General features: G+C 47.2%; 2 protein-coding genes across 7 annotated transcripts; one reads left to right on the forward strand and one right to left on the reverse strand.

The window, feature by feature from the left end:
- The first annotated feature begins 182 nt into the window (after positions 1 to 182).
- On the forward strand, positions 183 to 17960 carry SPSB2 (splA/ryanodine receptor domain and SOCS box containing 2). 6 transcript variants are annotated; one of them, XR_006653788.2, is made up of 5 exons: positions 183 to 312; positions 7537 to 7631; positions 15791 to 16538; positions 17097 to 17368; positions 17472 to 17606. XR_006653788.2 is itself a non-coding variant. In XM_045186772.3 (4 exons), the coding sequence occupies exons 2-3, from the start codon at positions 15875 to 15877 to the stop codon at positions 16710 to 16712; spliced, it is 708 nt and encodes a 235-aa protein (XP_045042707.1). In that variant the 5' UTR covers positions 15549 to 15652; positions 15791 to 15874; the 3' UTR covers positions 16713 to 16738; positions 17097 to 17233. The 6 variants fall into 6 exon arrangements, 3 of the variants coding, with proteins under 3 accessions (XP_045042707.1, XP_045042708.1, XP_024435194.2); XR_008426543.1 differs by lacking the exons at positions 183 to 312; positions 7537 to 7631 and adding an exon at positions 15515 to 15652 and having other exon boundaries at positions 15791 to 15835; positions 15957 to 16538; XR_008426542.1 differs by lacking the exons at positions 183 to 312; positions 7537 to 7631 and adding an exon at positions 15549 to 15652.
- Positions 17954 to 21306, reverse strand: TPI1 (triosephosphate isomerase 1). Its single transcript, XM_024579425.4, has 7 exons — positions 21146 to 21306; positions 19859 to 19982; positions 19663 to 19747; positions 19456 to 19588; positions 19088 to 19173; positions 18680 to 18767; positions 17954 to 18545 (listed from the first exon to the last, which is right to left on the reverse strand). The coding sequence occupies exons 1-7, from the start codon at positions 21258 to 21260 to the stop codon at positions 18427 to 18429; spliced, it is 750 nt and encodes a 249-aa protein (XP_024435193.1). The 5' UTR covers positions 21261 to 21306; the 3' UTR covers positions 17954 to 18426.
- Between the last annotated feature and the right edge of the window lie 859 nt (positions 21307 to 22165).

Consider the following 22165-nt stretch of genomic DNA (forward strand, 5'->3'; position numbering starts at 1 on the left):
AGGGGCGGGGCACTGGACGTCCGCATTGGGCAACGGCTGAGAGAAGAGCCGCGACCAACTGAACTGGATCAGTAGTGCAGGTTGCATCTTCATTTTCTCAAACCCAGGAACCCGGGTGAGGGATTGGCCAAGGGCCTAAAACAGGGGGCGGGGCTTAGAACTGTGCGGAGAGTAGGGGATGGGGGCGGGGCTGTCCGTTACTTATACCTGGGACCTTAAAGGGACCGCACTTCCCCAATGCAAAGCGCTGTGAATTCAAGGAAACTCATCTCCTTAAGCAAAAGGCGAGGGAAGAGGAGCAAATATACTAAGGTAAGTGGACTGATTCCCGGTTCCCTCCTACCTAACCATCGCCACCCCGCCCCGCACACACACACACCAGGTCCCGTCCTTTCGTTATTTTCAGATGGACCTTTGGACTGGAAGAAGCCCAAGCCCAAAAAAACCTGACTTAGAGTCCTGGCAAATCTATAGTTTACTAGCAACTTACCTAAGACTCCGCTTTCCCATTTGTAAAATAGAAATAGTTGATTTAACCACACCAACTTCCAGGGATAAAGTATGAGTCTAGTCTATGCTAAAGCACTGTACAGATTACTAAACCCGGCTTGGGAGCATTTCACTCCTCCTCATATCCCGGACTGGTTTGATGCAAAACTTTTGGGGAGAAACTCCTACGTGTGCCCACTAAAATACTCTTTACACAATAGTTAAGCACTGATATAGCCAAGCTAAACCCAGGCACTCCGGCCTGTGACTTGTTGAAAGAGATAAAACAGAGAGGTTGAGATGCAACAAGTATTTTGTGGTAGATATGGTGTGAGATGCCTTTACAAGTGATATTTAATCTCCACACCAGTCCTGTGAGATAGATAGTACTTGAAAGAAGAGGAAACTAAGACCTGGGGTGGTTAATATTTATGACACAATTCCTGCCTAGGGAAAGGAGGAGATTACCAATCTTGTGGAATCTAATATAAATAAAACAGCTAGGCAAGAAGGTAAGATATCGTGTGATTAATTGTGAAGTCATGTGTTACCAAGTGGTCCAATGGAAGATGTGGTGGGCTGGAAATCAGGAAATATTACCTCCTGCCCTGACTAATTTGGGTAATATAGTTAATAAACAAGTATGTTTTATCACATTTTTGATAAGCACTCTGTGCCAGGCTGTGCCTGCTGGGCTCTCAAGGACAATAAAACACAGTCCCTGTTCTCAGGGACCTCACAGTCCAGTGACAGGGTTAAGTAAACAAGTAATTCAATATAATGAGTGGTCATAATAATGCCACCCAACACTTGCAGAGTTTTTACTTAGTGCCAGGGGGTAATTTTATAGTACATGGGTATATTTAATACCATCTATTCAGCTCACTGAGTCCAGAGGAAGCATCTTTGGTAAGGCCTGGAGGAGAAAGAGCTCAATGGCTGTGCAAGGAAAGCAGGTAGTTCTGTTGGCTGGAACCATAGGTGTATGTAGCGGGGTGAGGCAAGATCAGCAAACAGAGCTGGACCACACTAAGGAGTGTGGACTTCATCCTGAAAGCTGTGAGGAGCCACTGGAGGTGTTATTTTGTGTTTCGTTGAAGGTCTGAATCTGCAATGTGTAATGAGAGTAGATACTCCATCCTCCTCGATAACATCCTTCCCCCAGTAGCTGGTCTAAATAGAATCTCCTTCGATTATGAAAGCAATAATTAAAATAAAATAAAATAAAATAAAATAAAATAATAGAGAAGTGTATAAAAGGAACATAAAAGTCCATGATCACCCTCAGCACCACTCTCATTTTTTAATAAAGTTAATTTATTAATGAAGATGTTTAAAAAACACAAATGGTATCAATCATATATACTGTTCATCAACTGGCTTATTGTCATTTAAAAATATGTTTTGGACCCTGGCTGGTATGGCCCAGTAAATCGAGCACTGGCCTGCCGACTGAAAGGACAACAGTTTGACTCCCAGTCCAGGCACATGCCAGCTGGGGACGCACGAGAGGCAACTGATCAATGTTTCTCTCCCTCTCTTCCTCCCTCCCTTCCCCTCTAAAAATAAACAAAAGCTTTATTAAAAAATCTATAAAAATATGTTTTTGACATCTCATACCACTAAACATAGATCTCCCTCTTTCTGTTTGATAGTTGTCTAGTATTCCATTATGTGGATATATGGGAATTATTAAACTGTTCCCTCTTCATGGATATTAACTTCAAAAATTGTCCACATTATAAACAGTGCTGCACCAAAAATCCTCACAGATATAGCCTTACTATTCTGCATAAGTACTCTCTCTGTACCAGTACTTCTGAAATTGTAACGTGCACAGGAATTGCCTGAGAATCAGATTAAAACAAAGATCCTGACCCCACAAGTGATGCCAGCGCTGCTAGTCCACAGACGTTGAGTGACGTGGCTCTGTGGGATCCAGTCTTAGAAGGTGCAGTTTCTGGTTTGAGGATATGTACTTACCTTGCCAATCATAATAGGTTGAAAAATAGGCATGTCATTATTTTAATTTGCATTTTTATTGTTGGTGAGGTGGTTTCTTTTTGTATATTTATGTACTTGTATTCATATTTATTTTACAAATTGTCTTTTCATATTCTTTTTCATGTTCCTGCTATGTCATTAAGTTTTAAAATTGGCCCTGGCTGGTGTGACTCGGTGGATTAAGTGCCGGACTGTGAACCAAAGGGTCACCAATGCGATTCCCAGTCAGGGCACGTGCCTGGATTGCAGGCCAGGTCCCCAGTGGGAGGCACCTGAGAGGCAACCACACATGGATGTTTCTCTCCCTCTCTTTCTCCTTCCCCTCCTCTCTGTCTAAAAGTAAATAAATAAAATCTTTAAAAAATAATAAAATTGATCTGGAGAAGCTGTTTTTGATTTGGATAGTAACTGTGGCAGAGACTGCGCTTGCCTATCTGACATTCATTCTTCCCTTTTTTCTCCCTAAGAGAACAGTTTTAAAAAAGCTTTATTAACATTTAACTAACATACCATAAAATTCGCCCAATTGTACTGAATTGAATGTACAATTCAGTGGCTTTTAGTATGTTCAGAGTTGTGCAACCATCACTACAATGAAATTTAGAACATTTTCATCACCCCCAAAGAAGCCCTCTACCCCTTAGCCACATGCATCTCAACCCTCCCTTCCACTCCTGCCCCTGGCCACCACTAATCCCTTCTGTCTTTATAAATTTGCCAATTTTGTACACTTTACATAAATGAACCATACAATGGGGGGTCCTTTTTAAATAGCTTCCTTCTCTTGGCATAATGTTTTTAAGGTCCATCCGTGTTGTAGTCCATATCAGTACTTCATCTCTTTTAATTGCTGAACAATATTTCATCGTATGGTTTTTAGTCTTAAATTCACCTGAAATAATTTGTGTGTATAGTGTGAGGTAGGGATCTAACATTTTGCCAAAAGGGAGCTGATTTTCTCAACACCATTTGTCTGTTAATCCCATTTTTCCCTTCTGATTTGAAATGCCATCTTTATCATTTTATATATATATATATATATATATATATATATATATATATATATATATATATATATATATATATAGTTTCTGAACTATTATTTTCCATTGATATGTCTGGCTATTTCTGCTTTAGTGCCACATTGTCTTAGCTGTTGGTTTTTCTGGATATATCATGTATGCTGCTACCTTATTAGTTCTAATAATAGAGTGGATAGTCTAATAGACAGAGAGAAGTGGAGGAGTTCAATAAAACTTAAAAACCAAGTTCTTAAAATACACCAGGGCAGGCCCCCCAAAACCCCAGAATTTAATTATAAAGAGTTGTGTATTTATTCTTACATGTTTAAACATCAGTCACCTTCAAAATACTGTCCATTTGATGCAATACACCTATCGAAACGTTTTTCCATTGCTCAAAAACGGTTTTTGAACTTGTCAATTTTGATGCCTTTAGTGCTTCTGGAGTTTTTTGTTTCGCCTCTTCCACATTGGCAAATGTTTCCCTTTGAGGACTTTTTTCATCTGGAAATGAAAGAAAGTCGCTCAGGGGAGATCTGTAAAGAGGGTGGAGCATGGGGGTCGTGCTATTTTTTGGTCAAAAACTGCTGAACACTCAGTGTGATGTGGGCAGGTGCACTCGCAAATCACCCATCATGAAATGGGCAGACATATGTTTAGTCTTCAAAAAAAATTCACTGAAGCTGTACACAGCCTCTCCTAACAATGTCAGCTGGTACACTGATTCAGACAGGTTCCTGGAACACTCACCTAGTGGGGAAGCCTATCCTACAAGTGGCACGCCCTTCAGAAGATAATTCCAGGCTTTTGGGGGGTCCCCTCTTGTATAGGAAATGCAGATTAAATATATATATGGTATAGGATTCATTGAAGGTGGAAGAATCTTGAAGCAGAAAGAATGGGAAGCTAAGGATGGTAAGGGCCTAAAGTAAGAAGGTGGCATAGAGAGGAAACTTCAACAGGACTCAATAACTGAAAAGACATAGGGTGTGAAGAAGAGGAATATAGTCAGGGTTTGGCTGAATCTAGGATTCCTAGAAAAATAGTATTGGCAGTGAAAAGGAGTGGAGAGGTTTGAACTTGGAGCTGCAGAAGATGATCGCTTTCTTTGGGACTTACTGAGATTGCAATGGTAGTGGAACATCCATTTGGAGGCATCCATTATACCACTGGAGACAGGGAGCTAGAGCTGAGCCTCAGGATGGCTGATCCTTTTGCTCCACTATCCTTCCCAGGACTGCAGCCCACGGAACAGCCTTCCCCCATGGCTGGGTTCTCCCACTGTGATGGCTGCAGGTAGCAATCAGGGACCCAACTGAAACCAGGCATAGTCAGACAGAGTTCCTTTTTGCTGCTTTTGCAGAAGAGCAAGGAAGCTTCTTTTCCAGAATTCCCTGCTACCCCGGGATTTTCTTTTATGTGAAATAATAAATGTCCTTAAATACCATTTGGTCAGAGTTTCTGTGACTCAGTGGAAAGCATCTCAATAGCACCTATATTTTCTTTGTATCTCTATCAGCCACAGTTTGCAACATTTCAACAAAAGATGTGTGTGTGCACAGGTTTCCCATTTTTCACATTCAGATTATACTCAAAGGTTAAATAACATCTATCGCTGTCAGTGGTGGTAAATGTTTAACAGGCTCTCCAGGGAGAAATAAAGCCCTAATTTTTACTATTTGCTTATTTCTCTGCTGTAAATACTCCTACCATGGCTGATTTCAGGCTAGCGACTCACAATGTGGTGTTTCCATACGTGACCCTACAGACACGAGTAGAGGTAAATAGCTTCAAGAGCACAGATATAGTAAAATTATTATGGGCTGAATTGTGTCCTCCTGAAATTCGTATGTTAAAGCTCTAACCCTCACCTCCCCAAACCTCAGAATGACTGTATTTGGAGACTGGGCCTTTAAAAATATGATTAAGTTAAAATGAGGCTATTTAGGTGGCCCAAATCCCACCTGACTGGCATCAGTATAGGAAGGGGAAATTTGGACACAGGGCACCCGCACACAGAGAAAAAGACTGTGAGGGCACAAGAAGGCAGCCAGCCATCTGCAAGCTAAGGACAGAAGCCTCAGAAGAAACCAAACCTACCGACACCTTGCTCTTGGACTTTTTGCCTCCAGGTCTGTGAGAAAATTAACTTCTGTTTAAACTATGTAGTATTTAGTCATGGCAGTTTTAGCAGACTAATGCAAAAATGTAGTAAAATAGTGAGAAAGTGATAAGTTTTGAGTACTTTATTGAAATTACATTTATACAATTTAATTTTAATTTTTTAATTTTTATTTTTTAGAATTACAGCATCACATTTTACTTCCTGAATTTTGCAGTTCAGCATTAATATCACCACATGTATACAATGGTGTAAAACAAGTACAGTGGTATTTTCAATACAAAATAAACACTTGTTTTAGAAAAACTATACTTTGTATCTACACAGACAGCCTAGCTTTTACAAACAATAGCCAAAATTAAAATTAACCATAAAATTAACTGTAAAAAAAAATTGGGACAACTGTAGTAGAATAAACAATAAAAAGAAAGAAAGAAAATCATTTCTGCCAGAAAAAAAATAAAAGTAAAATAAAATTAACTATATGCCCTGGCTGGTGTGGCTTAGTGGATTCAGTGCTGCCCTGTGAACTTAAAGGTTGCTGGTTCGATTCCCAGTCAGAGCACATGCCTAGCTTGCAGGCCAGGTCCCTAGTTGGGGGCATGGGAGAGGAAACTGCTTGGTTTCTTTCAACAGAGAGAGGGGAAAGGAAGGACATAGAGAGGTACAGAAACATCCATGTGATATACGAGAGATACATTGATCTGCTGCCCCTCGCAAGCCCCCAGCCAGGGACCTGGCCTGCAACCAAACCAGCAACCTTTCAGTTCATAAGCCGGTACTCAATCCACTGAGCCACACCAGCCAGAGCTGAGTCCCAAATTTTTATTTCTAACCAAGAACTCTTTGCTCAGTCCCAGGCTTATATAGCTAACCTCCTACTTCTCTGCTTTTAAGACTCACCAGCATCTCAAACTTAAGGCATCCAAAGACAAATTCTGTATCTTGTTCCCTAACTGCTTTTTCTGAGCTTTCCCTACATCACCATTCCTATGTTCAAACCAGAAACCCAGGGTCATCCTTGTCATTTTTTCTCCCTCAGCAACACCTTCCCACTAATCCCCACTGAATCTACCACCGAGTGTGACCTGTTCTACCTCCAAATGTATCTTGAATCCATCCACTTCTCTCCATCTTGTGATACCTCTCTTACCCAAAATATTATCACTCCCTGGAACTACTACAATAGTCTCCTAAATAGTCTGATTCCACTCTTTCTCTCATCCAATTATCTTCCATAAGTAGCTATAGTGAGCTTTTTCAATTGTAAAGAGAAGCCTCTATTTTAACCCCTCAGTCTTTCCTGTTGTTCTGAGGATAAAATACTCATCACCATGGTCTATACGCAAAGCCCAGAAAGGTCTGTCATAACCTTTGCTATTGGGCTTGAGCTCCGCTTGGGCCACACAGTCGTCTTTCCAGTTCCTCGGACCTCAGCTCCCTCCCTCTTCAGGGCTTTCACTTATACTCTTTTTTTTTTTTTTTTTTTTTAAGATTTTATTTATTTTTAGATAGAGGGGCGGGAAAGGAGAAAGAGGTTGAGAAACATCCATGTGTGGTTGCCTCTCACATGCCATGTGCTGGAGCCCTGGCCCGCAACCCAGGCATGTGCTGACTGGGAATCTAAGGAATCAAACTAGTGACCCTTTGGTTCGCAGGCCAGCGCTCCATCCACTGAGCCACACCAGCCATGGCTCACTTATTCACATATATGTGGAACTCAACTAACTTCCACTCACCCTCTAGGCCTCAGATTAAAAGGGACCTCCTTAGAAAGGCCTTTCCTGACACCTAATCCAAATTAGGATCCCCTCACATAATTCCCTGCTTTTCCTTGGTAGTAGTAAACACAATTTGTCTTTATATATAAATTTGTGAGTCAAGTTTGTTCCCTTCTAGATGCCATCAAGGACTTCTGTGTTGGCTTCTTCTAACTCCAACAGACCTTGAGTTTCATACCACATTCTACTGCCTGGCACAGTGCACGCTACACAGTAAGTGCTCAATAAATGCTTACCGCATGAATATTAAACGTGCTTTCTAAAAGTAATTAAAGATACCCTCCCTCGTTGTGGTATTGTCTTTGTGTAGATGAAATATGCTTACCTCCTCCCTCTACTTTGAGAATCACAGTTGAGGACTGAAGAAAGAACAAGCCAGGGAGATAGCCCGTTAGGATTCACTAGAAGGAAGTAGAGATCCTGAAGGATATAAAGGTAGAAAGAAAACTCCAAATAGCTGAGGCAGTATTTTAAAAATTAGCAAGGATATGCCCTGGTCGGATGGCTCAGTTAACTGGGGCATCCCCTCCTACACCAAAAGGCTGCGGGTTCAATCCCCTGGGAGGCGGCAGACAGATGTTTCTCTCTCTCCCACTCCTTTCACCTCTCTCTAAAGCCAATGATAGAAAGTATCCTCAGGTGAGCCCTGAGGATACTTTCCAGGTGATTTTTTTTTTTTTTAATTAGCAAGGATAAACAAAAACTTTGGATGACCAACCGACTTATCTAGGTAAGGCTGGCAGAGTTGAAGAGGCACTGGTTATTGCAGTGGGTGTGCTTCTTTATGCTGCGGTTTCCAACGTAACCTGTGTCTCCTCCTTCCGGCTTCCAACTTCCTGGGTGAACAAAAAGATTCTCCCCCGCGGAGGGTCCCTAGATACAATTACACTGATAGCAGGAAGGAGAGGGAGATGGGGAAGCAAAAGAAAAAACTTTAGAAGGATGGAAGAAGGGAGCCCTTTAAACGTAATGAAACTCGGGGTGCAGGAGCCCTAGTCCCTTCCTCTCCACCTTGGAGCGCGGGGCTAGACTAGCTGCCCATTAAGCGCCCACTCAGCGGGCCGCGCTTCCGCCCTAGCGCCTCTGTTCCGGGACAACCTTCCAGACGCCGAAGCTGGCGCCGGAAGGAGGTGGGCGGGGCGGAAGAGGCAGTCGCGGGCGGGGCCCCAGGTGAAGGGCTCCGGGCTCGGCCGTGGGCGGCCGAAGCGAGCTGGGAGGAGACCCCAGCAGTGGGTGTGGCTGCTGTGGGGCGCGCCAGCCTCTCCGGCCGCTGCGCGCCCCTCGCCCGCCCCTCTCCCGATTGCCGCCAGCTGTGAGTCAGCGGCACCGCCCGCCCGACTTTGCTGCTGTTGCGTAACGCACCGGCTGGCGGCGCGGGGCTCGGCACCTCCGCTGCGGCTGACATTTTCTGCAGTCGCCAGCTGGTCACCGTTCTTGGGTTTTGCAGGATGGCTTGTTTAACCTTTCCAAGCCTGGGTTTCCGAATCTGTTAAGAATTGTGATATGTTTGTTGCGAGGTTTAAATGAGATGCAGTATACTGGTGTTTCATCATATACACATTTAATGTGGACTCAGCAATACTCAAGATTAAATAGGGCAGAAGGTCGCCAGCCACCATTCCTCACGAATGTGAGATGGGAGACTAGACTATTCATGGTTTCTTGGCACCAGTTCTGGGCCTTTAAGTGTGTATCTTGTGAATCTCACTGTGATTCTTGTGTTTTGTTTTTAAAACTAGATTCTGGTGTTTTAAGATGTGTTTTTTCCATATAACAGTACCCATCTGAAGGCAACCCAACCCTTTCATTGGTCATGCAACCAAATTTACAGAAATCTCTTTACATGCTGGAAAAAAAAATAAAAAATAAAAAATAATAGCTTACTGAGGCATGCTATGCCCAGCTCCACTGTGGCACATAAATACAATGTGACCTCAAATCTGTTATGTGCAAACAAGATTCAACGAATTTGTGAAATCAGGTCAAATTCTATAACTACTCCCATGAGAGCCAAGTTCACATGATAACTCTTTTAAAATACATATTTATTTTAGAGGAACGGAGGGAGAGATACTTAGATGCGAGAAAGAAACACTGATCAGTGACCAATGGTGACCTTTTGCTTTGTGGGAGGATGCCCAACCAACTGAACCACACCGGTCAGGGCTCATGTGATAACTCCGTAATGAAGACTGAAGGAACACTAAATTTATGCCTGGAGGAAATGAACCAGAAATCTGTTACTAACAATGGCAATATATGACAAAAAAAGAAAAAATAAAGCTCTTAGTCTCAAGTCACAGTTCAAACCTCCTGCCAGAGAAGACCGCCTTTGGATGGGAGGATTTCAAAACCAGCCACAGATGGCCTAACAGTTTTAGAAACCACTTTAACCTCAAAAGAATGCAAACTAACTGCTGGTTAGGCTGCATCTATGGAGGAACAGGCAGCAAAACCCATTCAGAGCTACTGAAAAGAATCACTGGGCTATCTTTCAGAATATAATAAGGCTAGTATCTTCTCTGGGTAAAATGCCCAACTGCTTTTGTATTTCCAAACTAGATACACAAAGCAACTAATGCCTTTTGACCTCCTCTCTCTCCCTCTCTCATGGTGGCAGTGTAGCTCTGTATTTAATAAAGCCAGACATGTTCTACAGGGGTACATATCCCCCCAAAGAAAAAAAAATTGCTCGTACTTTAGCAATCAAATGCAAAGTCCTGAGTGACTGCAGCCCTTTTCCTGATTTGGTTCTAGAAGTAGAGTAGGACCTCCAAGAGAATGGCCTTGGCTTTACTGTTGCTGATTGCAGGCAGCAGTACCATGCTAAGGTACCATACACTTTATGAGTGTGTTCATAAAGCCATCAAAGTCTGCCTCCCCCCAGCATCACGCCTATCCTTCACTCAGCTGATCTAAGCATGACTTGCTATTTCAAAACCACATACATGAGGCTGAGATTCCTCCTTGACTCCCAGAGCCATAACTGCTGACCCTAGTGTTAATGTGGTACTAAGCTGGAAGAGTTGAAAGTTCTTCAGTATTGCCAGTTGCATCATTTATATCAGACAGGGAAATAATCAAGCCTAAACCCAATCCATGCATATGAGGAAGAATGTGTTTAGGACTTTAAGGATTTTTTATTAACAAAGAAATGAAACTCATTGTTTAAGTGGCCTGGCAAGTGGCTTGTGAAAGAAATTGAAGGGCTTCTTGGGAGCCACAGAGAAACACTAATAAAAAGCTTGAGGAACAGCCCTGGTTGGTGTGGCTCAGTGGATTGAGCACTGGCCTGCAAACCAAAGGGTCACTGGTTGGATTCCCAGTCAGGGCACATGCCTGGGCCAGGTCCCCAGTGTGGGGTGCATGAGAGGCAACTTCATGTTGATGTTTCTGTCTCCTTCTTTCTCCCTCTCCTCCCTTCTGTCTAAAAGAAGATAAATAAAATCTTTTTTAAAAGTTTGAGGAACTGATAAAATCCCCAGAAGATAAAGACATAATGAACAGGAAGAAAAGATCAGTTCAAGTCTTCATGGATATGTTGAGGTGTTCCATACTGCCAAAAACCTGAATGATTTAATTTCTGAATAAAAGTGCTCTATGAAGAGAAACCTGAAAATTACAGGTATACTTAAATCTATGCATTGTACATTTTTATAAGCCAGCAATTGCTTACATAATTATGTACCCATAGAAGTGAGTGCTTTGGTCCACCAAAAAACTTACACAATAATGTACATAGAGTCTTTTTCTATAATAGCTAAAAACTGGAAATAATTCAAATACCATCCATAGATACATTGTAGTATATACATACAATGGGATACTGTAAGACAATGAAAGTAAAGAGCTACTATTTCATGCAAGAACGTGGACGACTCACAGATATAATGTTGAGAAAAATAAGTCAGACACAAAATACATATTAGCCCTGACTGGTGTAACTCAGTGGTTGGAGCAGTTGTCCTGTAAACTGAAAGACTGCAAGTTCGATTCCCGGTCAGGGTACATGCCTGGGTTGTGGCCCAGGTCCCCAACTGGGGGCATGCGAGAGGCAACTGATTGATGCGTCTCTTGCACATCAATGTTTCTCTCCCTCTCTTTCTCCCTTCCCCTCTCTCTAAAAATAAATAAATAAAATCTTTTAAAAAACAAGTTTAAAAAATAAAAATTAAAAAATGCGATACATAATATATGGTTTCATTTATATGAAATTGAAGAAGAGGCAGAGCTAATCTATACCGATAGAGGTCAAATACTAGTGACTTTTAGGGGTGTAGTGTTAGGGAAGGGGCAAGAAGGAGCCTTGTGGGATGCTGAAGATACACTTGATCTTGATGCTAGAAATGGTGGTTACATAGCATGTAAATATAGACAGCACAGTACTCATCGGCTTCAGAACTGGTCAGACCCCATACTTGTCTCATTTTGATAAGAAAAAAATATGTCAGGACTCATCGCACTTGCTAGAACTTGTGTGAGTCACGGCACTGCCTCAGAAGACAAAATGCTTCATCGTCTGGTACTCGTTGGTTTCAGTACTCATCACAAGTTCCAGGATGAATTAATGATGCGTACGGAGGTACCACTGTATGTAAAAATCCACTGAGCAGTTTAAGATTAGTGTACTTTATGTATGTTACCTATCAACGTAAAAGCAAAAAGTTAAATTACTTGTAGCAGAATGGAATATTTGAGCTGTTATCAATAAATGTTTGAGCAGTTCAAGATCCAGTGGCAACAATTGGTAAGTACCATGTTTTAAACAACCAGCAACTTCTCGGGCTGAACTGGAGTCGGCTATGGTTCAGGCTCGCTTCTCTGTTCCCTAAGCCCTCATCAACTTGGCTGTCACTCAGATCCTCCCCTGATATTCACCACAGGCCACTATGCACTGTCATGATGTCATTATTTCTATTGTCACTCTGGCAAGAATATCCAGGTTGAGTGGATGACAAGTGTTCAGGTTTACATCTTTCTTTTTAATATGCTTTCTCCTGTCTCTATAATTGAAATATTATACAATTTTATTCTGTACATCATTGGACAGTGTGGGGCAAAAGGAGATTTACAATCTCTTATTATTATTAATTTATTTATATTATTTTCTTTTTTAAAGATTTTATTTATTTATTTTTTAGAAAGGAGGAGGGAGAAAGAGAGGGAGAGAAACATCAATGTGTGGTTGCCTCTTGCACGCCCCCTACTGGAGACCTGGCCTGCAACCCAGGCTTGTGCCCTGACCGGGAATCAAAACTGTGATCCTCTGATTCACAGGCTGGCACTCAACCACTGAGCCATACCAGCCAAGGCTAGTTATTATATTATTTTCCATACAAACAACTTTAAACCTCCTTTTGTCCCACCCTGTACCTGTGCTGCCAGATATTGTATTTGACTCAAACTAACTTATGCTGTACCTAATGGGGGTAAGAGATTTTCAAGGGTAATGTTGACTACGAGGTATAATTGGCCCCACACTTCTCCTGACTCTATCCTCCCAAAATGTGAAGCTTGTAGCACAATGCTTGACACATAGTTCCAGTTCAGCCCCTTCAGCCTGGGCTCCCCCTCCCACAACCCACATGTGCTGTCTAACCAAACTAGCCAGTGACCACAAAATCTTGTAAGTAATCAAACCTGAATTCTCTGCTACACTGTATTCTCCTTGACCGTTTTCTCACTCTACACACTGTTTCCAAATTGATTCTCACACCCCTCATTGATTCTCATGGTTCACTTCCTGGATAAAGGCTGACACACCTCCCAGATTTATTTCTCTTTCCCAGGTCTCTACCTCCTCCTCCTCCATACCCGTCATTGTCAAGTATGTTCTGGATGGTTCCTTCTGGTTGTTGCCTAGACACCTCGAAAACATGACCTAAACTGGACTCACCATCTCTCTCTCCCACCCTCTTCCACCTGCCCCAAGTTGCCCCTCTTCCTGTCAGCTCCATCTGCGTTAGTGGCCCCACCATCCAGCAAACTCTTCCAGGCTAAACACCTCTCTCTCTTTCCTTTCCCTGACCTCAGCATCTAATGGGTTACCAAATCCGGCGATTCTATCAGTGTCTCTTTTTAAAAAATTTTTTATTTATTGCTTTTAGAGGGGGGAGAGAGAGAGGGAGGGAGAGAGACAAGGAAACATCGATTTCTTGTTCCACTTTATATATGCATTCATCAGTTGGTTCTTGTATGTGCCTTGACTGGGGATCAAACCTGCAGCCTTGGCATATCAGGACGATGCTCCAACCAACTGAGCTACCTGGCCAGGGCCCTCTCAGTGTTTCTTGAATTCTTTTCATTCTTATTTCTACTGCCTTATTTCATTCTTGACACTTGTCACCTGGGCTGCTGGAACCAGTCTCGGTGCTTTATGCCCTATGTCCTTAGAAGCCTCCTCAACATTACTGCCAGGGTATTTTTCTTTTTCTTTTACCATTTTAAAACATTTAATTTTTTTTAAATATATAATCTTTATTATATCCTTTTCCATTACCACTCAGTCCCCTTATCCCCTCCCCCCATCAACACTACACTGTTGTCCATGTCCATGAGCCCTTTCAGGGTGGTTTTTCTAAACTGAGTGTCTGACCTTGTTCCTCCCCTGCTTGTCTCTTACTTGGTTCCCCTGTCCATGGGCTAACACTTGCATTCTTTAACTTATCCTACAAAGCCTCCTTCATCTGGCACCAACTCCTCTAGGTTTGTCTCCATGCTTCCTTTCTGGTTGCAGTAACCCCGAAGTCTTTGAACTTCCCCAAAGCCAACTGCAGCTTCTGGCTTTTTTAATGTCAGCTCTGTCTGGAATGCCTTCTACATGCTGCAACCGTAAACTCACCCCCATCCTGCAGAAACGCCTCTCAGGCCAATTCCTAGTCATTCGCTGAGATTCAGCCAAGTGTCATCTCTTCCAGGACACTTTCCTTTCCTAACTGCTTGATTCCTGGTTAGCAGTCCCATCCTTTTTACTCCCATACACTTTCATTACACCTCCGTAATTTCATCTACTACATGGTAAACTGTTTTTATAAATGTCCTTGTAAACTGTTGAGGATTCACTGCCCAATCTTCTGTGCTTAGCACACATGATCACATTTGAACTAGAAAGTGTTCCAAGTGCTTTACATGTATAATGCCTCACTGAGTTCTCATGAATATCTCATACAGTAGGTACCAATAGCATTTCTGTTTTACAGGACAAGAAACAGCTCTAGGGAGGTTAAGAAATTTACCCAAGGTCACGTGTGCATACTGGCCTTCAGGTGTTCACACCCAGTCAGCCTCGCTCCACAGCGTGCATCCCTGACCACTATATTACATTGCCTCTCTACATAGAGTGGGCGCTTAATAAGTGTTAAGTAAATCATAATGGCTATGATTAGTGAGTGCATACTTAGTACCTGATTCCATACCAAGTGCTTTAGCTGGATTATTTCAACTCCACAACAACCCTGTGAGGTAAGTACCATCATTATTACCCATTTTACACGAGAGAAAACAGGTTCAGAGAAGTTTGGTAACCTCCCCAAGGACACAGCTAATTAGTGGCATAGTTTCACTCACGACCAAGATCTTAATCGCTACATTCCCCCAAATGAGATCTACAGTTTACGAATGGACGGACATCCAGGATCAAGACTAGAATAGCATGGAGACCCATGCCATTTACTGCCCAAGGCCCGAAAGACAGTAGAACGGGCTGACTCACAATCGGGTCGGAAAGAGGCCTACCCAGAAACAGTGACCCAGGATGACAAGCCCATGGAAATCGAGGCCAGCACAATGCAAGAACCCCCTTGACTCCATGCCCCTCACATCTAGGGGTTCAGGAGTTGGTTGCCCAGGCGACTCAAGGATACGCACAGTGGAGAACAGACCTCCAGAGATCCCAAAGCGATGCAAGCAAGAAAGGGACCAACCTCCCAAGAGGGTCTCCTCGTGGGAGCGTGGCCTCGGTGTGGGGTGCAACCAGGGGCGGCAACGAGAGGGTTAACCGCCCTGGAAGGTCCAGTTTGCGCCCAGGCGGGGCGAAACCTGGGGGAGGTGCTGGAAGCGAAAACCACCGGCATTCTGCACCTTGTGCGCCCGCGGAACCGGACCTCCCTGCTGGGGGAGCTAAGCGATGTTCGGGAGCCGCCAGTGGCCCGGCACACTGGGCAGGCGAGGGGGACGGCGCTGGAGAGGCCCGAAGGGGTGAACTCGCGAGAGTCTCGGGAGACAGGGACTGATGGGTGAGGACAAGCTGAGTGCGGAGCGAAGAGGGCGGAGCAGGGAAGTGGGCGAACGGGTGAAAGGAGGGGGCGCCTGGTTGAGGAGCCTCCGCCAGGTCGCCGCACTTTACACCCACTTCTCTCCCAACTCCTCTCCAGGTCAGTCCCGAAGGGGAGCGCAACTTGCAGAAGAAAGACGCCCCAGTAAGAATCTTTCGGGGAACCCTCCAGCTCCTCGCCTCCATGGGCCAGACGGCCCTGGCAGGGGGCAGCAGTAGCACCCCCACCCCACAGGCCCTGTACCCTGACCACTCCCGTCCCGAAGGTTTGGAGGAACTGCTTTCTGCTCCCTTTCCTGACCTGGAGACTCAACGGCGTCACGGCTGGAACCCCAAGGACTGCTCAGAGAACATCGAGGTCAAGGAAAGGGGATTGTGCTTTGAACGGCGGCCTGTAGCCCAGAGCACTGATGGGGCCCGGGGTAAGAGGGGCTACTCAAGGGGCCTGCACGCCTGGGAAATCAGCTGGCCCCCGGAGCAGCGGGGCACCCACGCCGTGGTGGGTGTGGCCACCGCCCTCGCTCCCCTGCAGGCAGACCACTACGCGGCGCTGCTGGGCAGCAACAGCGAGTCTTGGGGCTGGGACATTGGGCGAGGGAAGCTATACCATCAGAGCAAGGGGGTAGGGGCCCCCCAATATCCAGCCGGACCTCAGGGTGAGCAGCTGGAGGTGCCGGAGAGGCTGCTGGTGGTTCTGGACATGGAGGAGGGAACTCTGGGCTACGCTCTTGGGGATACCTACCTGGGGCCAGCCTTCCGCGGACTGAAGGGCAGGACCCTCTATCCGGCAGTAAGCGCTGTCTGGGGCCAGTGCCAGGTCCGCATCAGCTACCTGGGCGAAAGGAGAGGTGAGGCCTGGGTAGGTGTGGGAGAGTGTTCTTTCACTGGTGGCTGTGGTTTGGGTTGGAAACCCAACACCTTTACAAGAGTGAAGGGAAAAAGCCTTCATCTGACCTGCCTCCCTAACCCCTTATTCAGTGCCAGGAATGGCCAAGGGTCTTCACGGATGTTACCTAATTTAATCTTCCCAACAGCAGTAGAGGTGAAGGTGAGGCTTGGGAATGCAACTTGCTGTAAGTGGTGAGCCCCCAAAATGGAGGGAGGCACTCTGGGGATTAGGGCTTTACAGGAGCTATCAGCTCCTGGAGCAGAGGTGCGCAGGGTTAAAGGGCTTCTGGGCTAGGTGTACAAGTTTGAAAGGCAGTGCCAGGCACCCAGGGTGTGACACATACATACCTTTCTTCAGTCAAAGCCCAGGAAGGAGCCACTGGGGACTGCCCCACTACCACCCCCTGAACTGGAAGGAGAGCAGTAGAGGCAGGATTTGGGGTGGGGCTGCAGGGGAGGGACCTCCTTGGGGAACCAATGGGGCCGGGGCTTGGAACTGATTGAACTGTTCTCTGCAGTTGTAGTCTTAGCAGAGGCTGGATACCTCTCCTCCTATCACCCATGGCGAGCTGTTGTGGAGTGCCAGCCTTCCTTTCACCTCGTCAGCCCCATTCCCAAGGCCTCTCTGGACTCCAATCCTGGGCCAGCTCCACCCCCCCATCATAGCCACCTTGCCCTGTTGCTTAGAGGCCTTAGCTAGAGCTTCACTGTCATCACTGACTGGAAGAGCATACCTCCCACCCTGAGCAGATACAGAGCTTTAGGGTGCCTAAGATGTCTCTCAACTAAGGTAAGAGTAGACTCAAGAGCAGGAAAGTGGAAGGGAACCCTGTAGTCTGAGGATGTCTGGTTTGTGGCTGCACTACTTACCTTCCCCTCCTTCTCTCTCCCAGCGGAGCCACACTCCCTTCTGCACCTGAGCCGCCAGTCCGTGCACCGAGCACTGGGGGCTGCCCGGCTGGGCCAGGTATCTGCTCTGCCCCTGCCTGCTGCGATGAAGCGCTACCTACTGTACCAGCAACCCTGTAATACCAGATTGCAGGGCCTTGATGCCATCCCTCCCCACAAGTAGGGGTGGGGCACTGCTGGCTTAGACCAGCCACTTAAAGCCAGTGAGGCTGGTGGGGAGGTGAGGCGGGGCCCTAACCCCCAACCTGATCTCTGGGGAGCTTAACAGTCCCAGACCCACCCAGAAGTGAAGAGAGAGAGCTGTTATTCAAGGCTGTGGTATCTTGGTATGCAAGACATTTTTTTCAAGTAAAAATAAGAAACATGCTGTTACCTTTCTGGTATTTTTTGCACAAGTATCCTATGGCTGCCTCAGAAAGGAAATGATGTGGAAACAGGTACAATGAAGAAAGATAAACCACAAGGCTTAGGGGCGGGTGTTTATTCCCCCCCAACCCTCTGCCACCAAGCAGGGCTGCTCACATACACAGGCGTGGGCACCAGGGGTGAGAACAGAACCCCTGACCTTGGAGGGGAAGACAGGGCTCTCTCCCAGCCCTTGGCCCCATGGTGTGGGATGGAAGAGGATGGCTCCCTTTCCTGCCTTCACTTGGGGACTGAGGGGACCCACGAGAAAACTACCCCTTCCACCTCTCAGCCAAGGAGAAGCCTCCTTGATGAAATGTCTCGTTCCAATTATCACAGTAAGTGGAGAAGGGATTGGCCTGGTCCCGGCCATTACAAGGTGAGAAGTAAATGGTGAAGGAGAAGTAGTTTGGATTAGGCCATGAGAAGGGGCAGGTGATACTATCAGAAGCATGTGTGTCGGGGGAAGAGCAGTTACTGGGCTGAGCTTCGTTGCCCTTGGCAAGCAGGAAGGAGAGGGGAGATGAATGGGGCTTATTGTTTGGCATTGATGATGTCCACAAATTCAGGCTTCAGGGACGCACCACCCACGAGGAAGCCGTCCACATCAGGCTGGCTTGCCAACTCCTTGCAGGTTGCCCCAGTCACAGAACCTGAGAAGACAGAAGAGAGGGTGAATGGTCAGGGATGGGATGGGCATATTCTATTCCCACCTACATGTCTAACCAAGGAGGCTCAGTCTAGTTCTCAGCCCACCCCACCTCAAGCTGTAGCCACACCCACTCACCTCCATAAATGATGCGGGTGCTCTGAGCCACTGCATCAGAGACATTGGACTTCAGCCATCCCCGGAGCTTTTCATGTACTTCCTGGGCCTAGAACAAGAAGCCAGACTAAGTTAAAGACTCTTTCTGCGTTTTCCTGAAAGGGGAAAAAACCCTTTCCCTGGGCACCAGTGGTAAGGCTGTGTGGTTTCAGAGCATCCCAGCACCTGGAGTCTGAGTTGGAACCCCAGGGCTCTGACACACACACACAGCCCAGGCTGTGGAATGGACGTCCTTGGACAAATCACTCTCCCCTTCTCTGGGCTTGGGGGTTCCTGCCTTTAAAAGGAGGGGTTGGCCAGGATGGTCTCTGTGCTATCCAGTTCTACAGAGGCAAGGTAGGACAAGGGTGGGGTCTTGGGCTTGTTTACCTGTTGAGGTGTTGCAGTTTTGCCTGTGCCAATTGCCCACACAGGCTCATAGGCCAGAACAACCTTGCTCCAGTCCTTCACGTTATCTGTGGGACAGAGACCACAGATAGAAGGGTGAACAAGGAGCTATCTAGCTTGGTACCCAGGGAATAAAGAAGAGGGTGGCATGCTGCCCCCTGGTGGCTATTTAGGGAACTCCACAAGGCATCAATACCATGGGGCAGGATCAGCAGTGATAGAGGATGCAAGGGATCCCACCTTCCCCTTTCTTGTAGCAGCACGGGGATCAAGTTAGGCTGCAGCGCTTCTGACCCCACCCTCGGTGCCTCCATGGCCTTGGTTGGGCCCATAGGTCCCTTCAGAAATACCTGCGATGACCTTGGTTTGTTCGAAAACGACCTTCTCAGTGATGCCAGCTTCCCTCTCATCTAGCTTCTCCCCGATGCAGGCGATCACTCCAAGTCCCTCGGACAGGGCATGCGCCACTTTCTGCCCAATCAGCTGTTGAGGAGCAGAGTTGGTGAGACACTGCTTCTGGAATAAGGCATCTCTTATCTCTTCTCCTGGTTACTAACCTCATCTGACTCCCCAAAGACGTGCCTTCTCTCCGAGTGCCCCAGGACTACCCATGTGGCTCCACAGTCTTTGATCATGCCAGGGCTATAGGAAGAGATGAAGCCACAATTCCACAGGGAGCCCACCTGTAGCTTTCCACTCAATGAGGAAAGTAAGGAAAGGCCCCCACACACCCTTCTCCCACTTGCATCTCACCTGATCTCCCCAGTAAAGGCCCCATTAGTCACTTTGTAGCAGTTCTGGGCAGCCACAGCAATCTTGGGATCTAGCTTCTGCCTGGCGAAGTCAATGTAGGCGGTGGGGGGTGCACAAACCACCTCTGTGGATGAGATCACATTTGCCAGGCTCCATCCAGTGGTCTGGAGCCGCCTAGCCTCCACCAACTTCCTTAGTTCTGCTTTCCTTCCCTTTTCACCCCAGCAAGATGATCTTTGTGCACATCCCAGATTGGGCCCGTTTCCAACTCCTAGAGCTTTTCAGATGCCCCTGAGAGGCCATGGCCCTGCCCTTTGCTCTTTTAACAGCTGTGGCTCTGATTTCCCCGGGTCTATTCTGGGCCTGGGCACCTCCTAGACTCAGCATTCCCTGGGGGCCAACCCCACCTCTCTTCTAAAATAGCTCATCCCTACCTCCCACAGGCAAGGCAAGGATTTTTAGCAACAGCATAAGGGGCCAACTCCTGGGGTTGGTATTGGGAGTCTCTGGCGAATAAACCAGAAGAGGATGCCTCTTCTGATCAGGCCAGTGGTTCTGTGTTTTAGGTGGATGGGAAGGACTGAGGACAGCACTCTGCTGGTGGGTGGCAGGGAGCTACCAGCTCATAGAGGCCCTGCGCTTTCCCGGTTCCGGGTTGGAGAAAACCGTAGGATCGCTCCTCATTCCCAAAAGACATCCTGTTTGGCATCTGCCTGTCTGGCATCTACTCAGCCCCTTTCTGCAGAAAGCAGGGCTCATCCAGGCTGCGGAGGGTAAAGGATCGCGGCGGGTAGCTCTGGAGGCAGAAGCAGCGCGGAAGGCACACTCAGCCCGCCAGGCAAGGCTCTGGGAGGAGTCTCGCGCTACGTGCAGCGGCGCACGGAGCCTGGACTAGGAGCAGGTGACTGGAGGCCTGCACGCCCACTCAGCCGCCTCCACTACCCCCCAACCCCAATTCCTGAGCTGTCGGCACTCCCGATTGCCCACTGGTGCTAATCTCCGCTTCCATGCCCAGCTCCTGGCGGTGCAGCTCTGTCCGCGCCCCGGGGCCATTTTCCTTTTGAAGACAAAAACGTCCTTTCCCGCCCCACTGTCCGAGCGCACCGTTAAATGTGGTCCCGATTTCCCTCTCGACACACCCCGGCACTGCGGCTGCTGGGTCAATGTCCGGATCCCCAGGAGACCTCGTTCTCAGCCTGCATCCAGGTCTACAAGCACACCCGGTAGCTCGGGAGAGGGCGCTCCCCCACCCTCCCTGCCCTACCTTACTCTACCGATGAGGCTCACCGGTGTCGGCAGGCACCTTGGCCGCGTTCAGCGTGTTGATGAGTTCCCCCAGATTAGCCTTCCGCCCATTCATCTTCCAGTTCCCCCCCACGAAAAACTTCCTGGAGGGCGCCATGGCGCTGGAGCCAACACACTGAAGGTCAGGATCACCGCGCAGCCGCGGCCACTGCCCGCTTATATAGAGCGCGGTGAGACAGAACTCCGCCTCCTTGGCCATGGTTAGCCCGGCCCCCGCCTGCAAAGTCCTACCCCCCACCCCACCCGCCGCGCTTGTGTCAATATTCTGACGTTACCCTTTCTTGTAGCAACGTTCTAGGGGCATCAGAGCCCAGTCGCTTCAACCTCAGTTGCCTGACTCGGGAGAAGGCGAGAACTGTGAGCCCCTGCTTTCGGGGAACCGGCTCTTCAAGACTGCAGCCCTCTAGGGGGCCAGAAGCGGTTCCCAGGGGACCTAGCTGGCAAGTGGCAAGTCCGACCACTCCAACTGCTTGTCCTACGCCACATTACTCAGGGTACGGGCGGGGTGGAGGGGGGGCGGGGTCTGAGGGGCATCTTTCCAACTCTGAGGAAAGAAACTCCCTTCCCCCATCCAAGTTATTTAGCCATATCCCTGATTTCCGAGCAGGCACCTTTGACCCCTGCAGGGAAAGTCTAGCCCAGTTATTGGGCAAGTGACAGGGTTCAGAGAGGGAGGGATGCCTGGCGCTGGCACAAGCTGCACCGCTGAGGCAGAGGCAGTTCAGAACTCCTCCCCCAGTTGGCCCAGGGCTAACAAGGGGCTGCAGGGCCTGGGGCCTAGGCCCAAGGTTTCCTAGCCACCAGGAACCTTTGGACATGTGTGTGACTGCTGGAAGGGGCTTTTTCCCCCGTCTTTGCTGTGTCACCCCACTCCACTTCCCCTGACCTGATGGCTTCTAGTCCTCATCTCACCCTCAATTTCCCACGAGCTCTAGACTACTGAGAAGTACTGGGAGTTTTTGGGCACTGGCCCTCCTGCTAGACCCAGGGAAGATAAGTCTC

Source organism: Desmodus rotundus, chromosome 3 (genome assembly GCF_022682495.2).
Source record: "Desmodus rotundus isolate HL8 chromosome 3, HLdesRot8A.1, whole genome shotgun sequence".
NCBI classification, from domain to species: Eukaryota; Metazoa; Chordata; class Mammalia; order Chiroptera; family Phyllostomidae; genus Desmodus; species Desmodus rotundus.

Bases quoted from the DNA above. Each gene is read 5' to 3' on its own strand.
- SPSB2 (XM_024579426.4), top strand. From the start codon at position 15,875: ATGGGCCAGACGGCCCTGGCAGGGGGCAGCAGTAGCACCCCCACCCCA. The intron at 16,539-17,471 runs GTGAGGCCTGGG...TCTCTCTCCCAG, and splicing joins CTACCTGGGCGAAAGGAGAG to CGGAGCCACACTCCCTTCTG.
- TPI1 (XM_024579425.4), bottom strand. From the start codon at position 21,260: ATGGCGCCCTCCAGGAAGTTTTTCGTGGGGGGGAACTGGAAGATGAAT. The intron at 19,983-21,145 runs GTGAGCCTCATC...TCTCATCCACAG, and splicing joins CAAGGTGCCTGCCGACACCG to AGGTGGTTTGTGCACCCCCC. The intron at 18,768-19,087 runs GTAAACAAGCCC...TTCTTGTTCTAG, and splicing joins AAACTGCAACACCTCAACAG to GCCCAGGAAGTACATGAAAA.